The sequence below is a fragment of the Mytilus californianus genome, unplaced genomic scaffold, assembly GCF_021869535.1.
Source record: "Mytilus californianus isolate M0D057914Y unplaced genomic scaffold, xbMytCali1.0.p SCAF_5, whole genome shotgun sequence".
NCBI lineage: Eukaryota > Metazoa > Mollusca > Bivalvia > Mytilida > Mytilidae > Mytilus > Mytilus californianus.
This window is the reverse complement of record NW_026262701.1, coordinates 62,276,251-62,296,194: the sequence shown is the minus strand read 5'-3', so window position 1 is coordinate 62,296,194 and position 19,944 is coordinate 62,276,251. Positions and strand designations below refer to the sequence as shown.

The 19,944-nt window shown below is 32.8% G+C and overlaps 1 protein-coding gene across 1 annotated transcript in view; it reads right to left on the bottom strand.

Annotated features, from left to right (window-relative positions):
* The window catches only part of LOC127701145 (tetratricopeptide repeat protein 12-like), a 157,676-nt gene that overhangs the window by 46,711 nt on the left and 91,021 nt on the right, over positions 1-19,944 (bottom strand). The window contains exons 12-13 of the mRNA XM_052204956.1: positions 13,303-13,363; positions 4,234-4,365 (exon numbers count right to left, since the gene is read on the bottom strand). Of these exons, the coding sequence (XP_052060916.1) occupies positions 4,234-4,365; positions 13,303-13,363 (193 nt within the window). The remainder of the gene's footprint in view (positions 1-4,233; positions 4,366-13,302; positions 13,364-19,944) is intronic.

Genomic DNA, 19,944 nt, shown 5'->3' with positions numbered 1-19,944 from the left:
GTCTGAGGAAGACTATGAGGCTATGAGGAAGCCTATAATGATGCTATGAGGAAGCCTAGGCTAGTATGTGGCTATGAGGAAGCCAAGTAGTGTTGATGTTGAATTGGTGTTGGAATGAATTTGTATGAAATTTGACAGTTTATCCCCAGAAATTCTTGGGGGATGAGTGAAATTCTTGAAACAACCAGTGATAAAATTTCATAAATGTCCAGACATGATGGACTTGCTTCAGATGCTGAGGTTATTTATCTGATCCATGCCTAAACCAGCAGCCTATGTACATGTGCGTACTGAAAAGTAGCAAAGTATAGACCCCTGGATTGACATCACACCAATCCAACATAGCTCTTAAAAATAAATTTTTGCACTACTGCTTGCTGAGATCTACTGATATGAAATGGTGTTGGAATGAAATTTTTAAGCTATTTTGTAACATATACATATACAGAAAAATCAATTAGAATCTTATATAAACTGTGCTGAGATTGATTCCCCTGTCATGGCAATATTGAAGGTGTAAGGTTGGGGTTGGTGGGTGGCAAGTTTTTAGCTAAGCCACTTTTTGAGCAAAAATTATTCTTTTAACTGCTTAATATGCATTGAAATAAAATGCTCCGCAGGGCGCAGCTTGATACGACCGCAGAGGTCGAACCCTGAACAGTTGGGGCAAGTATGGACACAACATTCAAGCTTGATACAGCTCTGAATTTGGATTGTGATTAAATATTTGACACAGCATAGGTTTCTGACACAGAATGAAAAGAACTTAAAAATTTTAAATTGGACATTCACCTATTATGGTCCAATATCCAAAATCTAAATACATGGTTAGATTCAGCATATCAAAGAACCCCAAGAATTCAATTTTTGATGAAATCAAACATAGTATAATTTTGGACCCTTTTGACCTCAATGTGGACAAAGTTGATAACGGGGCCCAAAAATCAAAAATCTAAATACATGGTTAGATTCAGCATATCAAAGAACCCCATATATTCAATTTTTGTTGAAATCAAACAAAGTTTAATTTTGGACCCCGATTTTGACCAACTTGAAAACTGGGCCCATAATCAAAAATCTAAATACATGTTTAGATTCAGCATATCAAAGAACCCTAAAAATTCAATTTTTGTTAAAATCAAACTAAGTTAAATTTTGGACCCTTTGGACCTTTAATGTAGACCAATTTGAAAACGGAACCAAAAATTAAGAATCTAAATACACGGTTAGATTCGGCATATCAAAGAACCCCAATAATTCAATTTTTGATGAAATCAAACAAAGTTAAATTTTGGACCCTTTGGACCTCAATGTGGACCAATTTAAAAACGGGGCCCAAAATCCAAAAACTTAATACACGGTTAGATTCAGCATATTAAAGAACCCCAAGAATTCAAGAATAAAACCCCATTGAAATTGATCAAGAAATAAGCAATTTATACAAAGTATCTTCTTTTGCACAATACTGTGCAATTGAATATTTCTTGCTATTGCGCAATACTGTACAATTGACAATTTCTTGCTATTGCGCAATATTGTGCTATTGGATATTTCTTGCTATTGCGCAATACTGTGCAATTGAAGATTTCTTGCTATTGCGCAAATCTGTGTAATTGAAGATTTCTTGCTATTGTGCAATACTGTGCAATTGAAAATTTCTTGCTATTGCACAATACTTATTATATAATAATTTACATATCCTGTTTGGTGTGTATCTCCTACCATATCATTATTATTTGCTTTTAAATATAAATCAGAAATAACCAACTTAACATGGAAAATTTAAAAAAAAAAAAAAAATCCCCCCTCCCCCCCCCTAAAATTTTTGAACCCCCTTATGATTCATCACCCCCAAACTCAATCCCAGCCTTCCCTTTGTGGTATGGTACCTTGCAGTACAATTTCAGAGAGATCCATACACTTGAACACAAGTTATTGTCTGGAAACTAGAAAAATGCTTATTTTTGGCCCCTTTTTGGCCCCCAATTCCTAAACGTTTCGGGCAATTACCCCAAAACTCAATTCCAGCTTTCCCTTTGTGATATGGAACCTTGTAGTACAATTTCAGAAATATCCAAACGCTTACACACAAGTTATTGTCATGAAACTAGAAAAATGCTTGTTTTTTGCCCCTTTTTTGGCCCCTAATTCCTAAAATTTTGAGGCAATTACCCCCAAAATCAATAACAGCCTTCCCTTTGTGATATGGAACCTTGTGGTACAATGTCAGAGAGATCCATACACTTACACACAAGTTATTGTCTGGAAGTTACAAAAATGCTTATTTTTGGCCCCTTTTTGGCCCCTAATTCCTTAACTGTTGGTACCATAACCCCCAAAATCAATCCCAACCTTCCTTTCGTGGTATAGAACCTTATGGTTAAATTTCATGGAGATCCATTCACTTAAACTAAAGTTAGAGTGCGAAAACCAATGTGTCTTCGGACGACGCCGGACGACGCCAGACGACGACGACGACGACGACAACGTCATACCAATATACGACCAAAAAATTTTTAATTTTTGCGGTCGTATAAAAACTGGACACTAAAGGCAGCATGTACTGGTTTTCAATATACAACTACTTAATGGGATATTCCTAAATGGAAGGAGCTAAACTACACCCAAGTTTATGTGCAAACAAACAAAGGATAAAGGAAAGCCAGATGCCACAAGTGGTCACTAATTAACAAAACATGTATATTTGTAATGGAACTGATGTAGTTAAACCCCTGCTAAGAACACCTGATAAACTCACATGAAGCTGATTAAGATATGATAATAAATCTGTTTCTTCTCAATAGTAAAGAAAACAAAAATCCTGGGAAAATCCTAAAATAATGACTACTGAGTGTAATGGAAATCAAACTATATTTGTATAAACATAACTTATATAAACATATAAGTAACTATTTAAAAATAATTATAGTGGAGGCATTAAAAAGTTTGACACTTTTTAAGTTCAATGTTTAGATAAAATAAAATAAAATATTAATTGGACCCATATTCATGGTTGAAACTTAAATTGTGAAAAGTACTCTGATATACAGTTTAAAATCAATTTCTGTTTTGGACACAACTTGGCTTTAATTACTCGAACAGAGCTCAGAATTCATATCCTTGCCATCCTCCCAATTTTGAATAGATATGGCAGGGTAAATGATTTGCTTTGTAAAATGCACCAAAACATGTTGCGAAACAAAAAGCAACATTTAAGAAGAAAAAAGGTGAAAGGATAAACAAAAATAACTAGAGCTGTCCACATAGCGGAACTAATACCTCCGTACATGCATTTTAGTTTCTGCTGTGAAATTAAGTACTGTAATGAGGCAATGACGTTTTGAGATTTTTGGTTTTCAGCCATACATTTTATATAATTATTGCCTCTGTGTTAGATTGACACATGGTTACTGATAGGTCAATCTGAAAGAGTTATACTGACCCAGGAACAAATTCTGAGGTTTGTATACTGTAAATTCAGAAATTAAAGGTCAATGTCAAGGTCAGTATGATGCTTCTGCATACACAGTTTTGTCAATCTAAGTGCTACAGTACAATGTGTTACTATCATAGGGGTCAAAGGTCAATTTCAAGATCAGAGTGGCTTTGATATATCCCATCCCTTGATGTATCAGCATACCAAGTTTGGTCAACCTAGATGTTTTATGGTAAAAAAGTTATGCGCAGGACACAAATCAGACAAGGTTTAACTATCATAGTGGTCAAAGATCAGAGAGACCTGACTTTGGTATATGAAACACCCGAAGCCCATATGATGCAACTGCCTACCAAGTTTGGTAAACTTAAGTTTTATGGTACAAAAATAAAAAAAATTAGAACACAATCAAAAGGTCTTTCCAATAAAGGGTCAAACTTGCAAGTAAACTGACAAAACAAAGGACAAACATACAAAGATATTACCCATAACTTTTTCACAGTTCCTTTGTACATATGGTTTCTACATTGAAAACTATATTTCAGTGTATGTAAATACAACATCCTAGTTTTTAAGTTGATGCCGTAGGAAAAAATTGGAATATATTCCAATCTTTCCAAAAAAGATTGTCTACATTTTAATTGATTTCCTTAATCGTTGAAAATATATAGCAAAGTTATTGTTGATATTGTGATATTCTAAAAAACAAAAGTATAATATTCCAATTTTGTGCTAAAAGAGAACTTTAAATAACACTATAAACTTTATAAGTGTTTCTTGATAATTGCAATGCTTACCAATAAGTCTACATTAGCTTTCCACATCTCATTCCTGTTCAAGATTTTAAGTCGAATATGAGGGTCATAGCATAGGTTCATCACTGTTGAAATGCAGGAGGGAAGGACATGTAAAACACTTGAATTATCTTTCTACAAAAGAAGCACAAATGAAACATAAAAATATTGAATAAACAATTCCTTAATTCAGACTTAATCCAATATCAGACAACTTTCATCACTTACTTGAATAGATATGTTAACATATAATTTGATATTTTATTCAAGCTTGGGACTCATATACATTCTCTATACCACCTCCATATATCTTCAGATGTTGATAATTTAACAACTGTTCTGCTATAAGTTCCTCTAAAGAACCCTAAATGCAGAAAATAATTAAACTTCATCTCCCTTAAACTCTACATACTGAAACCAAAGAGTTCTCACATACCAGTACCCAAATACAGAAACAAATTACTAATACATAAAACAAATTACAAATACAGAAACCAAATTAGAATCTTCAACTATATAACATAATAAATAGGTAATAAAGGAGGAGGTATGGTAAGAGCCAGTATCGGTGTTCCCACTGTCTGTATAACTCTGCTAAGCTCTTCATAAAATTGCAAATCATGGCTTTGTGAAGTCAAATACATTAACTCTGCCTAAACAACTTTGACCCGGACATATCACTGACGTCATAATGAATGAACTGACCTTGATAACTTTGACTCGAACTTATCAAGTCATCTTCTGGATTGCTGGTTGACCAAAGAGAAACACTTGTTTCTATCAGAAAAAATACACAAATACATTCCGATAAATCGATTTTCAGATTTTCATCATATTTATATTGTAAAATATCTGCTGTTTGACACAATATGAAGCCTTTTTGAACTTGTTCGCTGCACTCACTCGACAAAAAGCTTCATATTGTGACTCACAGCTGATATTTTACAATATCAATATGCACACAAGCTGATAATTGGTACTAATTTGGCACCTGAAATTGCAAAAATATTCTATTGAAAAATGAAAAGGATATGCTGATACAGTTGTTAAATGATTTGGTGTATCAAAATTTCTCCTTCAGAATTGGTTAATACTATATTCCTTCCACATTTGTTTATTTTTTCTTTCATCACTGTTTTTCCCTTTGCACTTGGGCTGTCCAAATGCTGAATTTATACTGAGGGGTGTAATGATAAGGTCACTGCATATGGAAAAGCTTTCAGTGATTTAGAGTACAAGAATACAACAATTTAATAGAAGTATATTTCTGGAGATTTGGATAAAATAAGGGATTTTCTTTTTAAAAAGTCCACTTTTAATGCCCCTGCCCTACTGGAGGGGGCATTAAGTTTAACCCATGTCCGTCTGTCCGTAGGTACGTCCCAAAGTTGGTTTCCATTCTCTAACTTTAGTTTGTTTCAACCAAATGTTATGAAACTTATACAATATGCTTATTACCACAAAACACAGATCAAGTTTGAATTTTGGTGTGTCACTTTAACAGTTCTAGAGTTATGCCCCTTTACAAATGGAAAAATTGCTGAATTTTTCGTTTCTGTTCTCTAACTTTAGTTTGCTTCAAACAAATGTTATAAAACTTATACACAATGCTTATTACCACAAAATACAGCTCAAGTTTGAATTTTGGTAGTGTCACTTTAACTGTTCTAGAGAAATGCCCCTTTTCAAATGGAAAATTGCTGAATTTTTAGTTTCCGTTCTCTAACTTTAGTTTGCCTCAACCAAATGTTATGAAACTTATACACAATGCATATTACCACAAAACACAGATTAAATTTGAATTTTGGTGGTGTCACTTTAACTGTTCTAGAGTTATGCCCCTTAACAAATGGATTAAAATGCTCCGCAGGGATCGCTTGATACGACCGCAGAGGTCGAACCCTGAACAGTTTGGGCAAGTATGGACACAACATTCAAGCTTGATACAGCTCTGAATTTGGATTGTGATTAAATATTTGACACAGCATAGGTTTCTGACACAGAATGAATGTGGTCTAAGAACTTAAAAATTTTAAATTGGACATTCACCTATTATGGTCCAATATCCAAAATCTAAATACATGGTTAGATTCAGCATATCAAAGAACCCCAAGAATTCAATTTTTAATGAAATCAAACAAAGTTTAATTTTGGACCCTGTTGACCTCAATGTGGACAAAGTTGATAATGGGGCCCAAAAATCAAAAATCTAAATACATGGTTAGATTCAGCATATCAAAGAACCCCATATATTCAATTTTTGTTGAAATCAAACAAAGTTTAATTTTGGACCCCGATTTAGACCAACTTGAAAACTGGGCCCATAATCAAAAATCTAAATACTTGTTTAGATTCAGCATATCAAAGAACCTTAAGAATTCAATTTTTGTTAAAATCAAACTAAGTTTAATTTTGGACCCTTTGGACCTTAATGTAGACCAATTTGAAAACGGAACCAAAAATTAAGAATCTAAATACACGGTTAGATTCGGCATATCAAAGAACCCCAATAATTCAATTTTTGATGAAATCAAACAAAATTTAATTTTGGACCCTTTGGACCTCAATGTGGACCAATTTAAAAACGGGGCCCAAAATCCAAAAACTTAACACACGGTTAGAATCAGCATATTAAAGAACCCCAAGAATTCAAGAATAAAACCCCATTGAAATTGGTCAAGAAATAAGCAATTTATACGAAGTATCTTCTTTTGCACAATACTGTGCAATTGAATATTTCTTGCTATTGCGCAATACTGTACAATTGACAATATCTTGCTATTGCGCAATATTGTGCTATTGGATATTTCTTGCTATTGCACAATACTGTGCAATTGAAGATTTCTTGCTATTGCGCAATACTGTGCAATTGAAGATTTCTTGCTATTGTGCAATACTGTGCAATTGAAAATTTCTTGCTATTGCACAATACTTATTATATAATAATTTACACATCCTGTTTGGTGTGTATCTCCTACCATATCATTATTATTTGCTTTTAAATATAAAACAGAAATAACCAACTTAAAATGGAAAATTTTAAAAGAAAAAAAAAGGAAAAAAAGAAAAAAAAGGAAAAAAAAAAAAATCCCCCCCCCCAAATTTTTTTAAACCCCCTTATGATTCATCACCCTCAAACTCAATCCCAGCCTTCTCTTTGTGGTATGGTACCTTGCAGTAGAGAGATCCATACACTTGAACACAAGTTATTGTCTGGAAACTAGAAAAATGCTTATTTTTGGCCCCTTTTTGGCCCCTTATTCCTAAACGTTTTGGGCAATTACCCCCAAACTCAATTCCAGCTTTCCCTTTGTGATATGGAACCTTGTAGTACAATTTCAGAAAGATCCATACACTTACAAGTTATTGTCATGAAATAAGAAAAATGCTTGTTTTTTGCCCCTTTTTTGGCCCCTAATTCCTAATATTCTGAGGCAATTACCCCCAAAATCAATCCCAGCATTCCCTGTGTGATATGGAACCTTGTGGTACAATGCCAGAGAGAACCATACACTAACACACAAGTTATGTCTGGAAGTTACAAAAATGCTTATTTTTGGCCCCTTTTTGGCCCCTAATTCCTTAACTGTTGGTACCACAACCCCCAAAATCAATCCCAACCTTCCTTTTGTGGTATTGAACCTTATGGTAAAATTTCATAGAGATCCATTCACTTAAACTAAAGTTAGAGTGCGAAAACCAATGTGTCTTCGGACGACGACGACGACGCCAACGTCATACCATAAAAAATTGCTGATTTTTAAGTTTCTGTTCTCTAACTTTAGTTTACCTCAAACAAATGTTATGAAACTTATACACAATGCATATTACCACAAAACACAGATTAAATTTGAAATTTGGTGGTGTCACTTTAACTGTTCTAGAGTTATGCCCCTTTACAAATGGAAAAATTGCTGATTTTTTAGTTTCTGTTCTCTAACTTTAGTTTGCCTCAACCAAATGTTATGAAACTTATACACAATGCTTATTACAACAAAATACAGATTAATTTTGAATTTTGGTGGTGTCACTTTAACTGTTCTAGAGTTATGCCCCTTTACAAATGGAAAAATTGCTGAATTTTTTCGTTTCCTATCTCTAACTTAAGTCAGCTTCAACCAAATGTTATGAAACTTATAAACAATGCTTATTACAACAAAATACATATCATGTTTGAATGTTTGGTGGTGTCACTTTTACTGTTCTTGAGTTATGCCCCTTTACAAATGGAAAAATTGCTGAATTTTTCATTTCCATTCTCTTACTTAAGTTTGCCTCAACCAAATGTTATGAAACTTATACACAATACCTATTACCACAAAACTCAGATCAAGTACAAATTTGGGTAGTGTCACTTTTACCGTTCTTCAGTTATGTCCCTTTATAACTTTATATAATATGCAAGCGGGGCATCATCTGTGTCCCATGGACACATTCCCCATTTATTTCTCAATAAATTTGAGACTTCTAATTGAAATATGTTTATTTTGTGCGACACAAATGGCAAAATAAACTATATCTATGGTGTTCTGTTTTGTATATCATATTCTGTAAAACCATTGTAAATCTACTGTTTTCCACTAATTAATTTTTGCATTTTGTGAAATACTTTCAGGCAAATTAGTCATTATTTTAGGTGTTCTGTGGTATATGACAAGAGTTCTAGGGTAACATTGTGGAGTTCTGTGGTAAAAAAAATGGCAATTTTAGCATTTTTTACAACATTCCTTAAATGCATTCCTTAAAGGCCAAAAGGAAATATGCAATGCAAAATTAAACTTTATGAGTCCCTCACCTAGTTTGGATTTGTAATAACATAAGCAACACGACGGGTGCCACATGTGGAGCAGGATCTGCTTACCCTTCCGGAGCACCTTAGATCACCCCCAGTTTTTGGTGGGGTTCGTGTTGCTTAGTCTTTAGTTTTCCATGTTGTGTCATCTGTACTATTATTTGTCTGTTTGTCTTTTTTATTTTTGGCCATGGCGTTGTCAGTTTGTTTTCGATCTATGAGTTTGACTGTCCCTCTGGTATCTTTCGTCCCTCTTTTATATTTGTGCATCATCAACAATGGACATTCTCCAACAAGACAATACTGGAGATTACATGTATACTGAAGCATTCCCTTTCTTTAAAGACAGAAAATTGTGACGAAATTTTTCTTGTACAATGAGTGCTGTAAAATTTTAAACTATCCGCAAACAGGAAGTGGCTGCACAGCGGATGTAAAAATTGCTTACTCGCTACAACTCAACATTATCAAGCGGCAGACCAAATATTAAATCAGTCCCTTTCATAGAAGCCAACAAAACTTTGAAGAAAGTTTTCTACCCAAAGTCTTTTAGAGGGATGGACAGAGTTGAGCCGTTACTAGACCTGCTTTTGCCTTCAGCGACACAGGTAATAATGTAGACAAGAATATAAAGATTAAAATCTCCTTTTTGTTGATCTTGTATTGCTGATAATTGTTTCTGTGTATAGATTGCACTTTGTAAATACAGCTGTTTCACAAACCACGCCTCTTTTGGGGAGATATATAATATTCATAGATATTTTGTTTTGTTTACGTACTGGTTCCCAGATATGATCTCTGTGTTTCATCTCATAGACATAACTTCGGAATGTTACCAGTATAAAAACACATGGATAGCCGAAATTGAATTCTGAGGAAGACGCTAAGTGAAGGGAGGGGTAGTACAGAAGTTTAGTATAAGTTTAAACTCTTAGAAGTTCAGGGCATATAAATGTTGAAAATATGCCGCACAGCCCTATGTTTTGACCTTTGAATAAAATAGTAGTGCATATCAACTTTCCGTTCTATTTTTTTCGAAACTTCATAGTAAAAGTAGCACAGTTTTAGCTGTAAAGAGAGTTCCTATGGGAAATTGCATTGTCTATTTTTACAGAAGTGCAACCTATAGTTTCTCTCCAGTTTCTATAGTTTATGCCCAAAACACAAAGAAAGAGTCAGATTGTCATTTAAGGGCATTAACTCCTATGAGGCGACAATTGACAATTTTATCTACACTGAATTGTTTGAGATCTTGTCCTGCTGCATTTTTTGCTATTGAAACTTCTATCTATCTATTATAGTTTTCAAGATAAAAGGCAAAATTTAAAGAGTTGTCCAACAATTTCAGCAACTTGTATGTCTTGCCTTGTGGATCATTTTAAAAATTTCTCTCTGTTATAGTTTCAAAATAATAGAGGGTAACAATGAAGAACTGAAAACAAGGAGCTTACAAATACCCCTCCATTATGCCTAAACAAGTCAGGGCCGTAAATTATGTGGAGGCATGTAGGCAGTTGCCTCCTATTGCAAGCCGACCATAAAAAAAATATTCGAAAAAAAAAATTGATATATTATTTGAGAGTTCTTACCCTGACACCATAGAATATCTATCGTGCCCCATAACAATAATAAAAATCAGTCGAAAAATGCATCATTTCCTGATATGTCACAGTTTGACGTCGCAAAAAAAATAACATTTTACGTTAGCAGCATCATTACCTCCCCTGTAATTGTATCTTATGCCCTTAAGGATGTAGTTAGGTGAAATGAAAAAAATGTGGAATTTAAAATTGATACTATAAGTCAGAAGAGCATTAGTTAAGGAACAAATTAAGCTAAAAATATTGAGAGGTTATGGAACTCCTTTTTGAGATATTTGATTTTTTTTTAATGGCAGGAAAAGGCTGACTCAGACTTTTACCTTAATGTTAGCATTGGCATTATTTGGGACTCAAATCATAAGAAAAAAAATCTAGAATCTGCTTAAATTTTGGTAATGACTTTTTTATGAGCTGTTGAAGTCTTCTATGAAAAGAAAAATGGGTGATATGGGGCAAAATATTTTACCCTGTAGCGTAGGAAAAAACCCAAGGAGTCTGAACATTTGACAAAAATTCATAAACGGAACCTGAGTAATCCTTAAGGGCATACGATGCAGTTTTGATTCCACAGTGAATTTTTGACAAAAGTTTGCATACAAGCTAATTTTCACCTAGTCAATTCAAATATGTAATAAAAAATATACCTTCATGTGCTACTTTTAGAGATAAATTGGGTCGAAATTTTAGACATTTACTTGAAATTTCTGTTTCTTGGACATTTCTATCCTTTTTTGTTTCAAAAGATAAAAGCAAGGGGATTTTTGTAACAACATTCGGAATATCTTGTTTACAAAAGTATGATTTGAATTTGTATAACAATGCTTTGGAAATAATTTGTTTTTATCACATTTTCATGACTTTAGTAAAAACACAGCATTTTTTCCTGTATATTTATCTAGTTTTTAAAAAATCCATCAGTGATTTGCTCATAAAAATTGGCACAAATAATCTTCATACTGTATCTTATGCCCTTTAAAAGGGCATACGATACAGTAACAGGGGAGGTAATGATGTTGCTTAAGTAAAATGTTATTTTTCACAACATCAAACTGTGACTTATCAGGAAAAAATGCATTTTCGACTGATTTAACTTGAAAACAAGTTCATGGACCCCTCTTTTAAAAATGGCATTTGGCTTGATTATGTATGAAGATTATTTGTGTCAATTTTTATGAACAATTCACCGATGAAAGTTTTTTAAATTAGATAAATATATAGCAAAAGATGCCGTTCTTTGACTAAAATCAATTAAGTGTGATAAAAATGGATAATTTCCCAAAAATTGTTACACAAATTCAAATCACGCTTATGTAGAGAAGATATTCCATGCAGATGCTTTTACAAAAATCCACTTGCGTTTATCTTTTGAAGCAAAAAAGTTAAGTATATCTTTCCAAAGGATAGAAAGGTCCAAGAAACTGAAATTTCCAGTAATGGTCTAAAATTTCCACTCCATTTATCTCTAAAAGTAGCACATGAAGGTATATTTTTTATTACATATTTGAATTGACTAGGTAAGTAGTTTTCGTCAAAAATTCACCATGGGATCAAAACTGTATCGTATGTCCTGCTTTTTACGAAATTTGGAATGCATTTAAATCTTGTTGAACGAATCATCTGAATATTGAACAAATGGTTCATGTATCATTAACATATATATTCTAGAGATACAATCTGTTCAAAACTTTATAAATAGAACCAGAGGTATTTATTGTATGTCTCTAATAGAGAACCTAGAAATTAAGAGGTAAAAAGCGACGAAAAAAAATGCATTTTATTCGATTAGAATTGAGATTTCTCATAATTTCGTCAACATAATTTGTTTTAAATTATATGTTATTGCTGTGAACATTTTTGGTTTACAGGTTTAATGATATGAAAATATCAGGGGTCACCAGATCGTTTTTGCAATCTTTTAAAATCATTTGAAAGTTTGAGTGATGTATGAAAAAATATGATAAATTACGATATTGCAGCATGACGTTACACTTATTTTGTTTTTCAACGCTTTTGTCACTTTATATAACGACATCTGTAATTGAATTTTTACTGAACTTGAAAACGAATCCGTGGAATTCTGTGGCTGGAATTTCGAGAAATTCAAGGTGCATACAATGTATTTTATCAACGTTTTTTTATGTTCATTCTATACCTTTACAGATCCTTTTCAAAATGTTTTCTTTGATATTGTCTCTCCAAATATACACATTTCACTTTTTAGATATTCATATGCAGTTCAATGAGTTCCAAGTGCATTCAAAATTTTATATAAAAAAGTTCTTACTTGGGCAAGACCACAGTCCATATATCATATAACTTGAATCTGAAAACTGTGACTTTGTAAAGACTATGTCCAAGTTCGAACACTAGCTAAATCATTTCTCCGGGTACGTGAAAATACATTTTACAGTTAATAAGAAAGAAATTAGGACTTTCACACATGATGGTAATAAACTAACAATGCTCAAAATATCTTCACCAAACTTTATATTAGAATGTGAATTTGGTATAATAAATAAAATTATCAGTTATGTAGAAAGCAGTTATTATTTACGGCCCTGCAAGTTCAAATTGAAGATAATAAGATGAAGATGTAAAAATGCATCATCAATAACACGCTAAATATTTACTCTAAATTATTTACATTTATTCAAATAGAATATGCACAACCTTACTTACCAGCAGAGTTTCAAATGATGGTAAGATATCATCCATTTTGTCACGGATCTGTTGCTTAAATCTGCAAACAAAATACATTTCAAATGAGAACTATTACAAGAGTGCACACGCTGAAATGTCTCGCCTTCTTTACTAATCATTGATATTATGTTGATAGTCCTAAATATAAAGCTTTATTACAACTGTCACATAAACTTAACATTAACCAAGTAAACTAAACATTGACCAATGAACCATGAAAATGAGGTCAAGGTCAGATGAACCATGCTAGGCAGGCATGTACAGCTAACAATTCTTCCATACAACAAATATAGTTGACCTATTGCTTATAGTTTAAGAAAAACAGACCAAAACACAAAAACTTAACACTGAACAATGAACCTTGAAATTGAGGTCAAGGTCAAATAAAACCTGTGTGACTGCCATATAGATCATAAAATATTTCCATACACCAAATATAGTAGACCTATTGGATACAGTATAAGAAAAACAGACCAAAACACAAAAACTTAACTATAACCACTGAACCATGAAAATGAGGTCAAGGTCAGATGACACCTGCCAGTTGGACATGTACACCTTACAGTCCTTCCATACACCGAATATACTAGACCTATTGCTTATAGTATCTGAGATATGGACTTGACCACCAAAACTTAACCTTGTTCACTGATCCATGAAATGAGGTCTAGGTCAAGTGAAAACTGTCTGACGGGCATGAGGACCTTGCAAGGTACGCACATAACAAATATAGTTATCCTATTACTTATAATAAGAGAGAATTTGACATTACAAAAAATCTTAACTTTTTTTTCAAGTAGTCACTGAACCATGAAAATGAGGTCAAGGACATTGGACATGTGACTGACGGAAACTTCGTAACATGAGGCATCCATATACAAAGTATGAAGTATCCATGTCTTCTACCTTCTAAAATATAAAGCTTTTAAGAAGTTAGCTAACGCCTTCGCCGGATCACTATCCCTATGTCGAGCTTTCTGTGACAAAAGTCGCAGGCTCGACAAAAATCAGTTATCTGTCTGTTATCAATTATAGGGAATAAGAGCTTGCTCCATTCTTAAATATCCTCCCTTCCAAGATGTTCAGAAAGAACTATTTTGCTTCATGGGTAATTCATTTGTTGTTATATTATGTTTCCCTGAAAACAATAATTCACTTTGCCCAGTTCACAAACAAAGGTCTTAATAAAAGTATAAAAGAAACTAATAATTTTCAAAGATCCATGAAAATAAGTTTATGGTCAGATAAACCCTGCCAGATGGACATGTACACCTTAAATGTTCGCACTTTATACCAAACTTAAAGATAGATATCTGAATTATTGGAAAGAAAATACTTTTCGTGATGACAAATCATTGAACGGTAATAAACTCAGAACCTATAGATCGCTTAAAAGAAAATTACAAATTGGAAACCTATTTAATGTTAAGCATTGACAAAATAGTAATAGGATATTTTGCCAAAATTTGCATAAGTAATAGTGTTCTTAAAATTGAACAAGGTCGACATACTAAAACTCCTTTAGAAGAAAGGATTTGTCCCTTTGTCATTTAGAAGTAGAAGATAAATTTCATTTCACTATAAAATGTACAAAACTAAATACAATTAGAGAACAATTATTTTATAAAATTAGTGAAATAGTTCCCTCTTTTTTAAATATGACTAATGAAGCAAGATTTAAATTTTTTGGATTTTAAACCAATAAAATATCTTATCTTATCTTATCTGTACACCTTACAATCATTCTATGCACTCAACATAGTTGACCAATTACTTATAGTATATGAGAAACTTATATAATAATGAAAACTTAAAGTTGACAAAAAAACCATGAAAATAAGGTAAATGTCAGATGAACACAGTCAGACAGACATACATTGAAGACCCATTGGTGGCCTTCGGCTTTTGTCTGCTCTTTGGTCGGGTTGTTGTCTCTTTGACATATTCCCCATTTCCATTCTCATTTTTATGTACATCTTACAATCGTTCTTTACACCCAAAATAAATAAGCCATAAGAAATAGTACCCGAGAAAGTCATAATCACCAAATGAACCAAGAGAATTAAGCCATGGTCAGATTAACCTTATCGGACATACATGTATATCTTAAATCATTTTATATATCCAATATACTGTCGATTCACTGATTTTCGAGTGTACCAATTTTTCGTGAATTGAGGAAAAATTGTATTTTCTGGATATTTTATTTTGTCAAAGTATGCATACAAGCCTATAGAAGATTTGTACTTTGTTGAACATTTAAATTCGTGGTTCCCCTTTATCCACTAAATCCACGAAAAATTGGTATCCCATGAATAATAATGAATCCACAGTAGTTGAACCTATTACCTATAGTATCTGAGTAACATATCTGATCACAAAAATTTGTGACCCAGCAATAAACCATGAAAACAAGGTGAATCGTCAGATGCATATGTATACCATGCAATGATTCAATATACCAGATATAGTAGTCGACCTATTACTCATTTTAAATGAAATAAAATGCTCCACTGGGCACAGCTTGATACGACCGCAGAGGTTGAAACCCTGAACAGATGGGGCAAGTATGGACACTGCATTCAAGCTTGATACAGCTCTGAATTGGGATTGTGATTAAATATTTGACACAGCATAGGTTTCTGACACAGAATGAATGTGATCAAAGAACTGAGAAATTTGAAATTGGATTTTTACATATTATGGTCCAATATCCAAAATCTAAATACACGGTTAGATTCAGCATATCCAAGTACATCAAGAATTTAATTTATCTATTTATTGATGGACAATATTAACTTAGTTTTTAAAGGGGATCTTCATCAAAGAAATAAATATATTTAAATATAGCATTCTGAAAATTAATTTATACAGAATAACAAACAAACCTTCTATGAAGTTCTTCAAATTTTTTTACAAAAAAAATGAAAAATAAATGTGGATAGTGTCCACATGTGGACACAGATGATGCCCCCGCTTGCATATCATATAGTTATAAAGGGACATAACTGAAGAATGGTAAAAGTGACACTACCCAAATTTGAACTTGATCTAAGTTTTGTGGAAATAAGCATTGTGTGTAAGTCTCATAACATTTGGTTGAGGCTAACTTAAGTAGAGAACAGAAACTAAAAATTCAGCAATTTTTCTATTTGTAAACACGCATAACTCTAGAACGATTGTGTATGACTTTTATAACATTTGGTTGAGACAAACTAAAGTTAGAGAACAGAAACGAAAAATTCAGCAATTTTTATGTTTATAAAGGGACATAACTCAAGAATGGTAAAAGTGTTGCCACCAAATTTCGTACATATCTGTATTATGTAGTAATAAGCATTGTGTATAAGTTTCATAACATTAGGTTGAGGCAAACTAAAGTTAGAAAATGGAAACAAAAAATTTGTACTTGATCTTAGTTTTGTGGTAATGAATATTGTGTATAGGTTTCATAATGTTTGGTTGGGGCAAACTAAAGTTACAGAATGGAAACTAAAAATTTTGCAATTTTTCGATTTATAAAGGGGCATAACTCAATAATGGTTAAAGTGACACTACCCAAATTCAACTTGATCTGTGTTTTATCAGTGGAAGTCAAAATTAAACATTGCATTGTATAAAGCATTGATTGTAGTTGATTCAACTATAATCATGGACAAAGGAAGATAACTCCAATTTTAAAAATTACTTGATTAGGAGAAAATAAAAATGTTGCAATTTTTCCATTTATAAAGGGGCATAACTCTAGAATGGTTAAAGTGACGCCACCAAAATTCAAACTTGATCTGTGTTTTGTGGTAATAAGCACTGTGTATAAGTTTCATAACATTTGGTTAAGGCAAACTAAAATTAGAGAATGGAAACGAAAAATTCAGCAATTTTTCCATTTGTAAAGGGGCATAACTCTAGAACGGTATAAGTGATGCCACCAAAATTTATACTTGATCTGTGTTTTGTGGTAATAAGCATTGTGTATTAGTTTCATAACATTTGGTTGAGGCAAACTAAAGTTAGAGAACGGAAACGATAAATTCAGCAATTTTTCCATTTGTAAAGGGGCATAACTCTAGAACGGTAAAAGTGACGCCACCAAAATTCAAACTTGATCTGTGTTTAGTGGTAATACACATTGTGTATATGTTTCATACTATTTGGTTGAGGCAAACTAAAGTTAGAGAACGTAAACCAATTTTGGGACGTACGTACGTACAGACGGACAAGGGTAAAACTTAATGCCCCCTCTGCTACGGCGGGGGCATAATGATTATGAAGAGCCTGTAGTAAGCAAGCTCTTATACGCCACATAGTCCTTATTCAAGAGATAAGTTACAGGTGACCTAGTGACATAATCACATTGTTAATCCTGTTACCTAAACATGATCAATTTCTGTAGATTTAGACAATAGTATTGTTATACTAGCTTCACAATAACAAACAAAGTGACACCAATTATACAACTTAATTTCATTGTTGATATATATATATACACTGAAATCTTAATATGACAACATAAATTATTGCAAAATTATTTTTTTTCAAATGATTTAATGTTTAGTACCGTAGTCATTTATTTTAAATAATTACCCCTGGGTGGCTTACAAGAAAATATAAGAAATATAATGATAATAATATAAATAAGAAAATAAATGTGGATAGTGTCCACATGTGGACACAGATGATGCCCCCGCTTGCATATCATATAGTTATAAAGGGACATAACTGAAGAACGGTAAAAGTGACGCTACCCAAATTTGAACTTGATCTGAGTTTTGTGGTAATAAGCATTGTGTGTAAGTCTCATAACATTTGGTTTAGGCTAACTTAAGTAGAGAACAGAAACTAAAAATTCAGCAATTTTTCTATTTGTAAACACGCATAACTCTAGAACGGTTGTGTATAAGTTTTATAACATTTGGTTGAAACAAACTAAAAAATTAAGCAATTTTTATGTTTATAAAGGGACATAACTCAAGAATGGTAAAAGTGTTGCCACCTTATTTCATACTTAATCAGTATTATGTAGTAATAAGCATTGTGTATAAGTTTCATAACATTAGGTTGAGGCAAACTAAAGTTAGAAAACGGAAACAAAAAATTTGTACTTTATCTTAGTTTTGTGGTAATGAATATTGTGTATAGGTTTCATAAGGTTTGGTTGGGGCAAACTTAATTGACAGAATGGAAACTAAAAATTTTGCAATTTTTCGATTTATAAAGGGGCATAACTCAATAATGGTTAAAGTGACACTACCCAAATTCAACTTGATCTGTGTTTTATCAGTGGAAGTCAAAATTAAACATTGCATTGTATAAAGCATTGACTGTAGTTGATTCAACTATAATCATGGACAAAGGAAGATAACTCCAATTTTAATGTAAATTACTTGATATTTACAAGAAAATAAAAATTTTGCAATTTTTCCATTTATAAAGGGGCATAACTCTAGAACAGTTAAAGTGACTCCACCAAAATTCAAACTTGATCTGTGTTTTGTGGTAATAAGCATTGTGTATAAGTTTCATAACATTTGGTTGAGGCAAACTTAAGTAAGAGAACGGAAACTAAAAATTTTGTAATTTTTCCATTTACAAAGGGGCATAACTCTAGAAAGGTTAAAGTGACGCCACCAAAATTAAAACTTGATCTGTGTTTTGTGGTAATAAGCACTGTGTATAAGTTTCATAACATTTGGTTGAGGCAAACTTAAGTTAGAGAACGGAAACTAAAAATTTTCCAATTTTTCCATTTATAAAGGGGCATAACTCTAGAAAGGTTACAGTGACGCCACCAAAATTCAAACTTGATCTGTGTTTTGTGGTAATAAGCATTGTGTATAAGTTTCATATCATTTGGTTGAGGCAAAATCAAGTTAGAGAACGGAAACCAGTTTTGGGACGTACGGACGGACGTACGTACGTACGTACAGACGGACAAGGGTAAAACTTAATGCCCCCACCGCTATGGCGGGGGCATAATAAGAGAGACAAAAAAGACAGGACTGAGACACTGAACTATATATTAAGCGCTCAATTACTAATCTTTAGAGGAGCTGCTGATCTATACTTAGAAAAGAAAGATGTTGAGGACTTAGCCAGAGCGAGCAGAATTTTGAAACTTAGGAACAGCAGAGTATATGTGGGGACACCACATATATAGGCCCTTCTGCCCTATATATGCTGCCACCTATTAATATTAATGCCTAGGGTGGAAATTAAACCCATGTGCATTTAATCAATTGTACTCTATGTACAGGTACATATATGCTATATATCAAATGCAAAAAAATGCAGCTGTAAGGGAGCAACCATTTAACTCAAAGGGGGGGGTATGTTTTTTTTTTCTTAGTCACTCAGAAAATTATTTATTTAGTTTTTCGACACAATCAACTAGATTATTCTTTTTCAAAATTTGACACTATAAAGTATGGAGAGAATTAGCATTCAGAATAAAAAAAATTTTTCATCTACTTGACCAGAATATTATTTGTTCATCAAATTGGGGATCAGAATATTTTTTTAGAAAAAAACCATAACCCCCCCTTGGAAGTTAGATGGTTGCTCTCTAATGTAAAAATCTCTAATGTAAATATGTAAATTTTACATCATTATAGCCTTATTTTT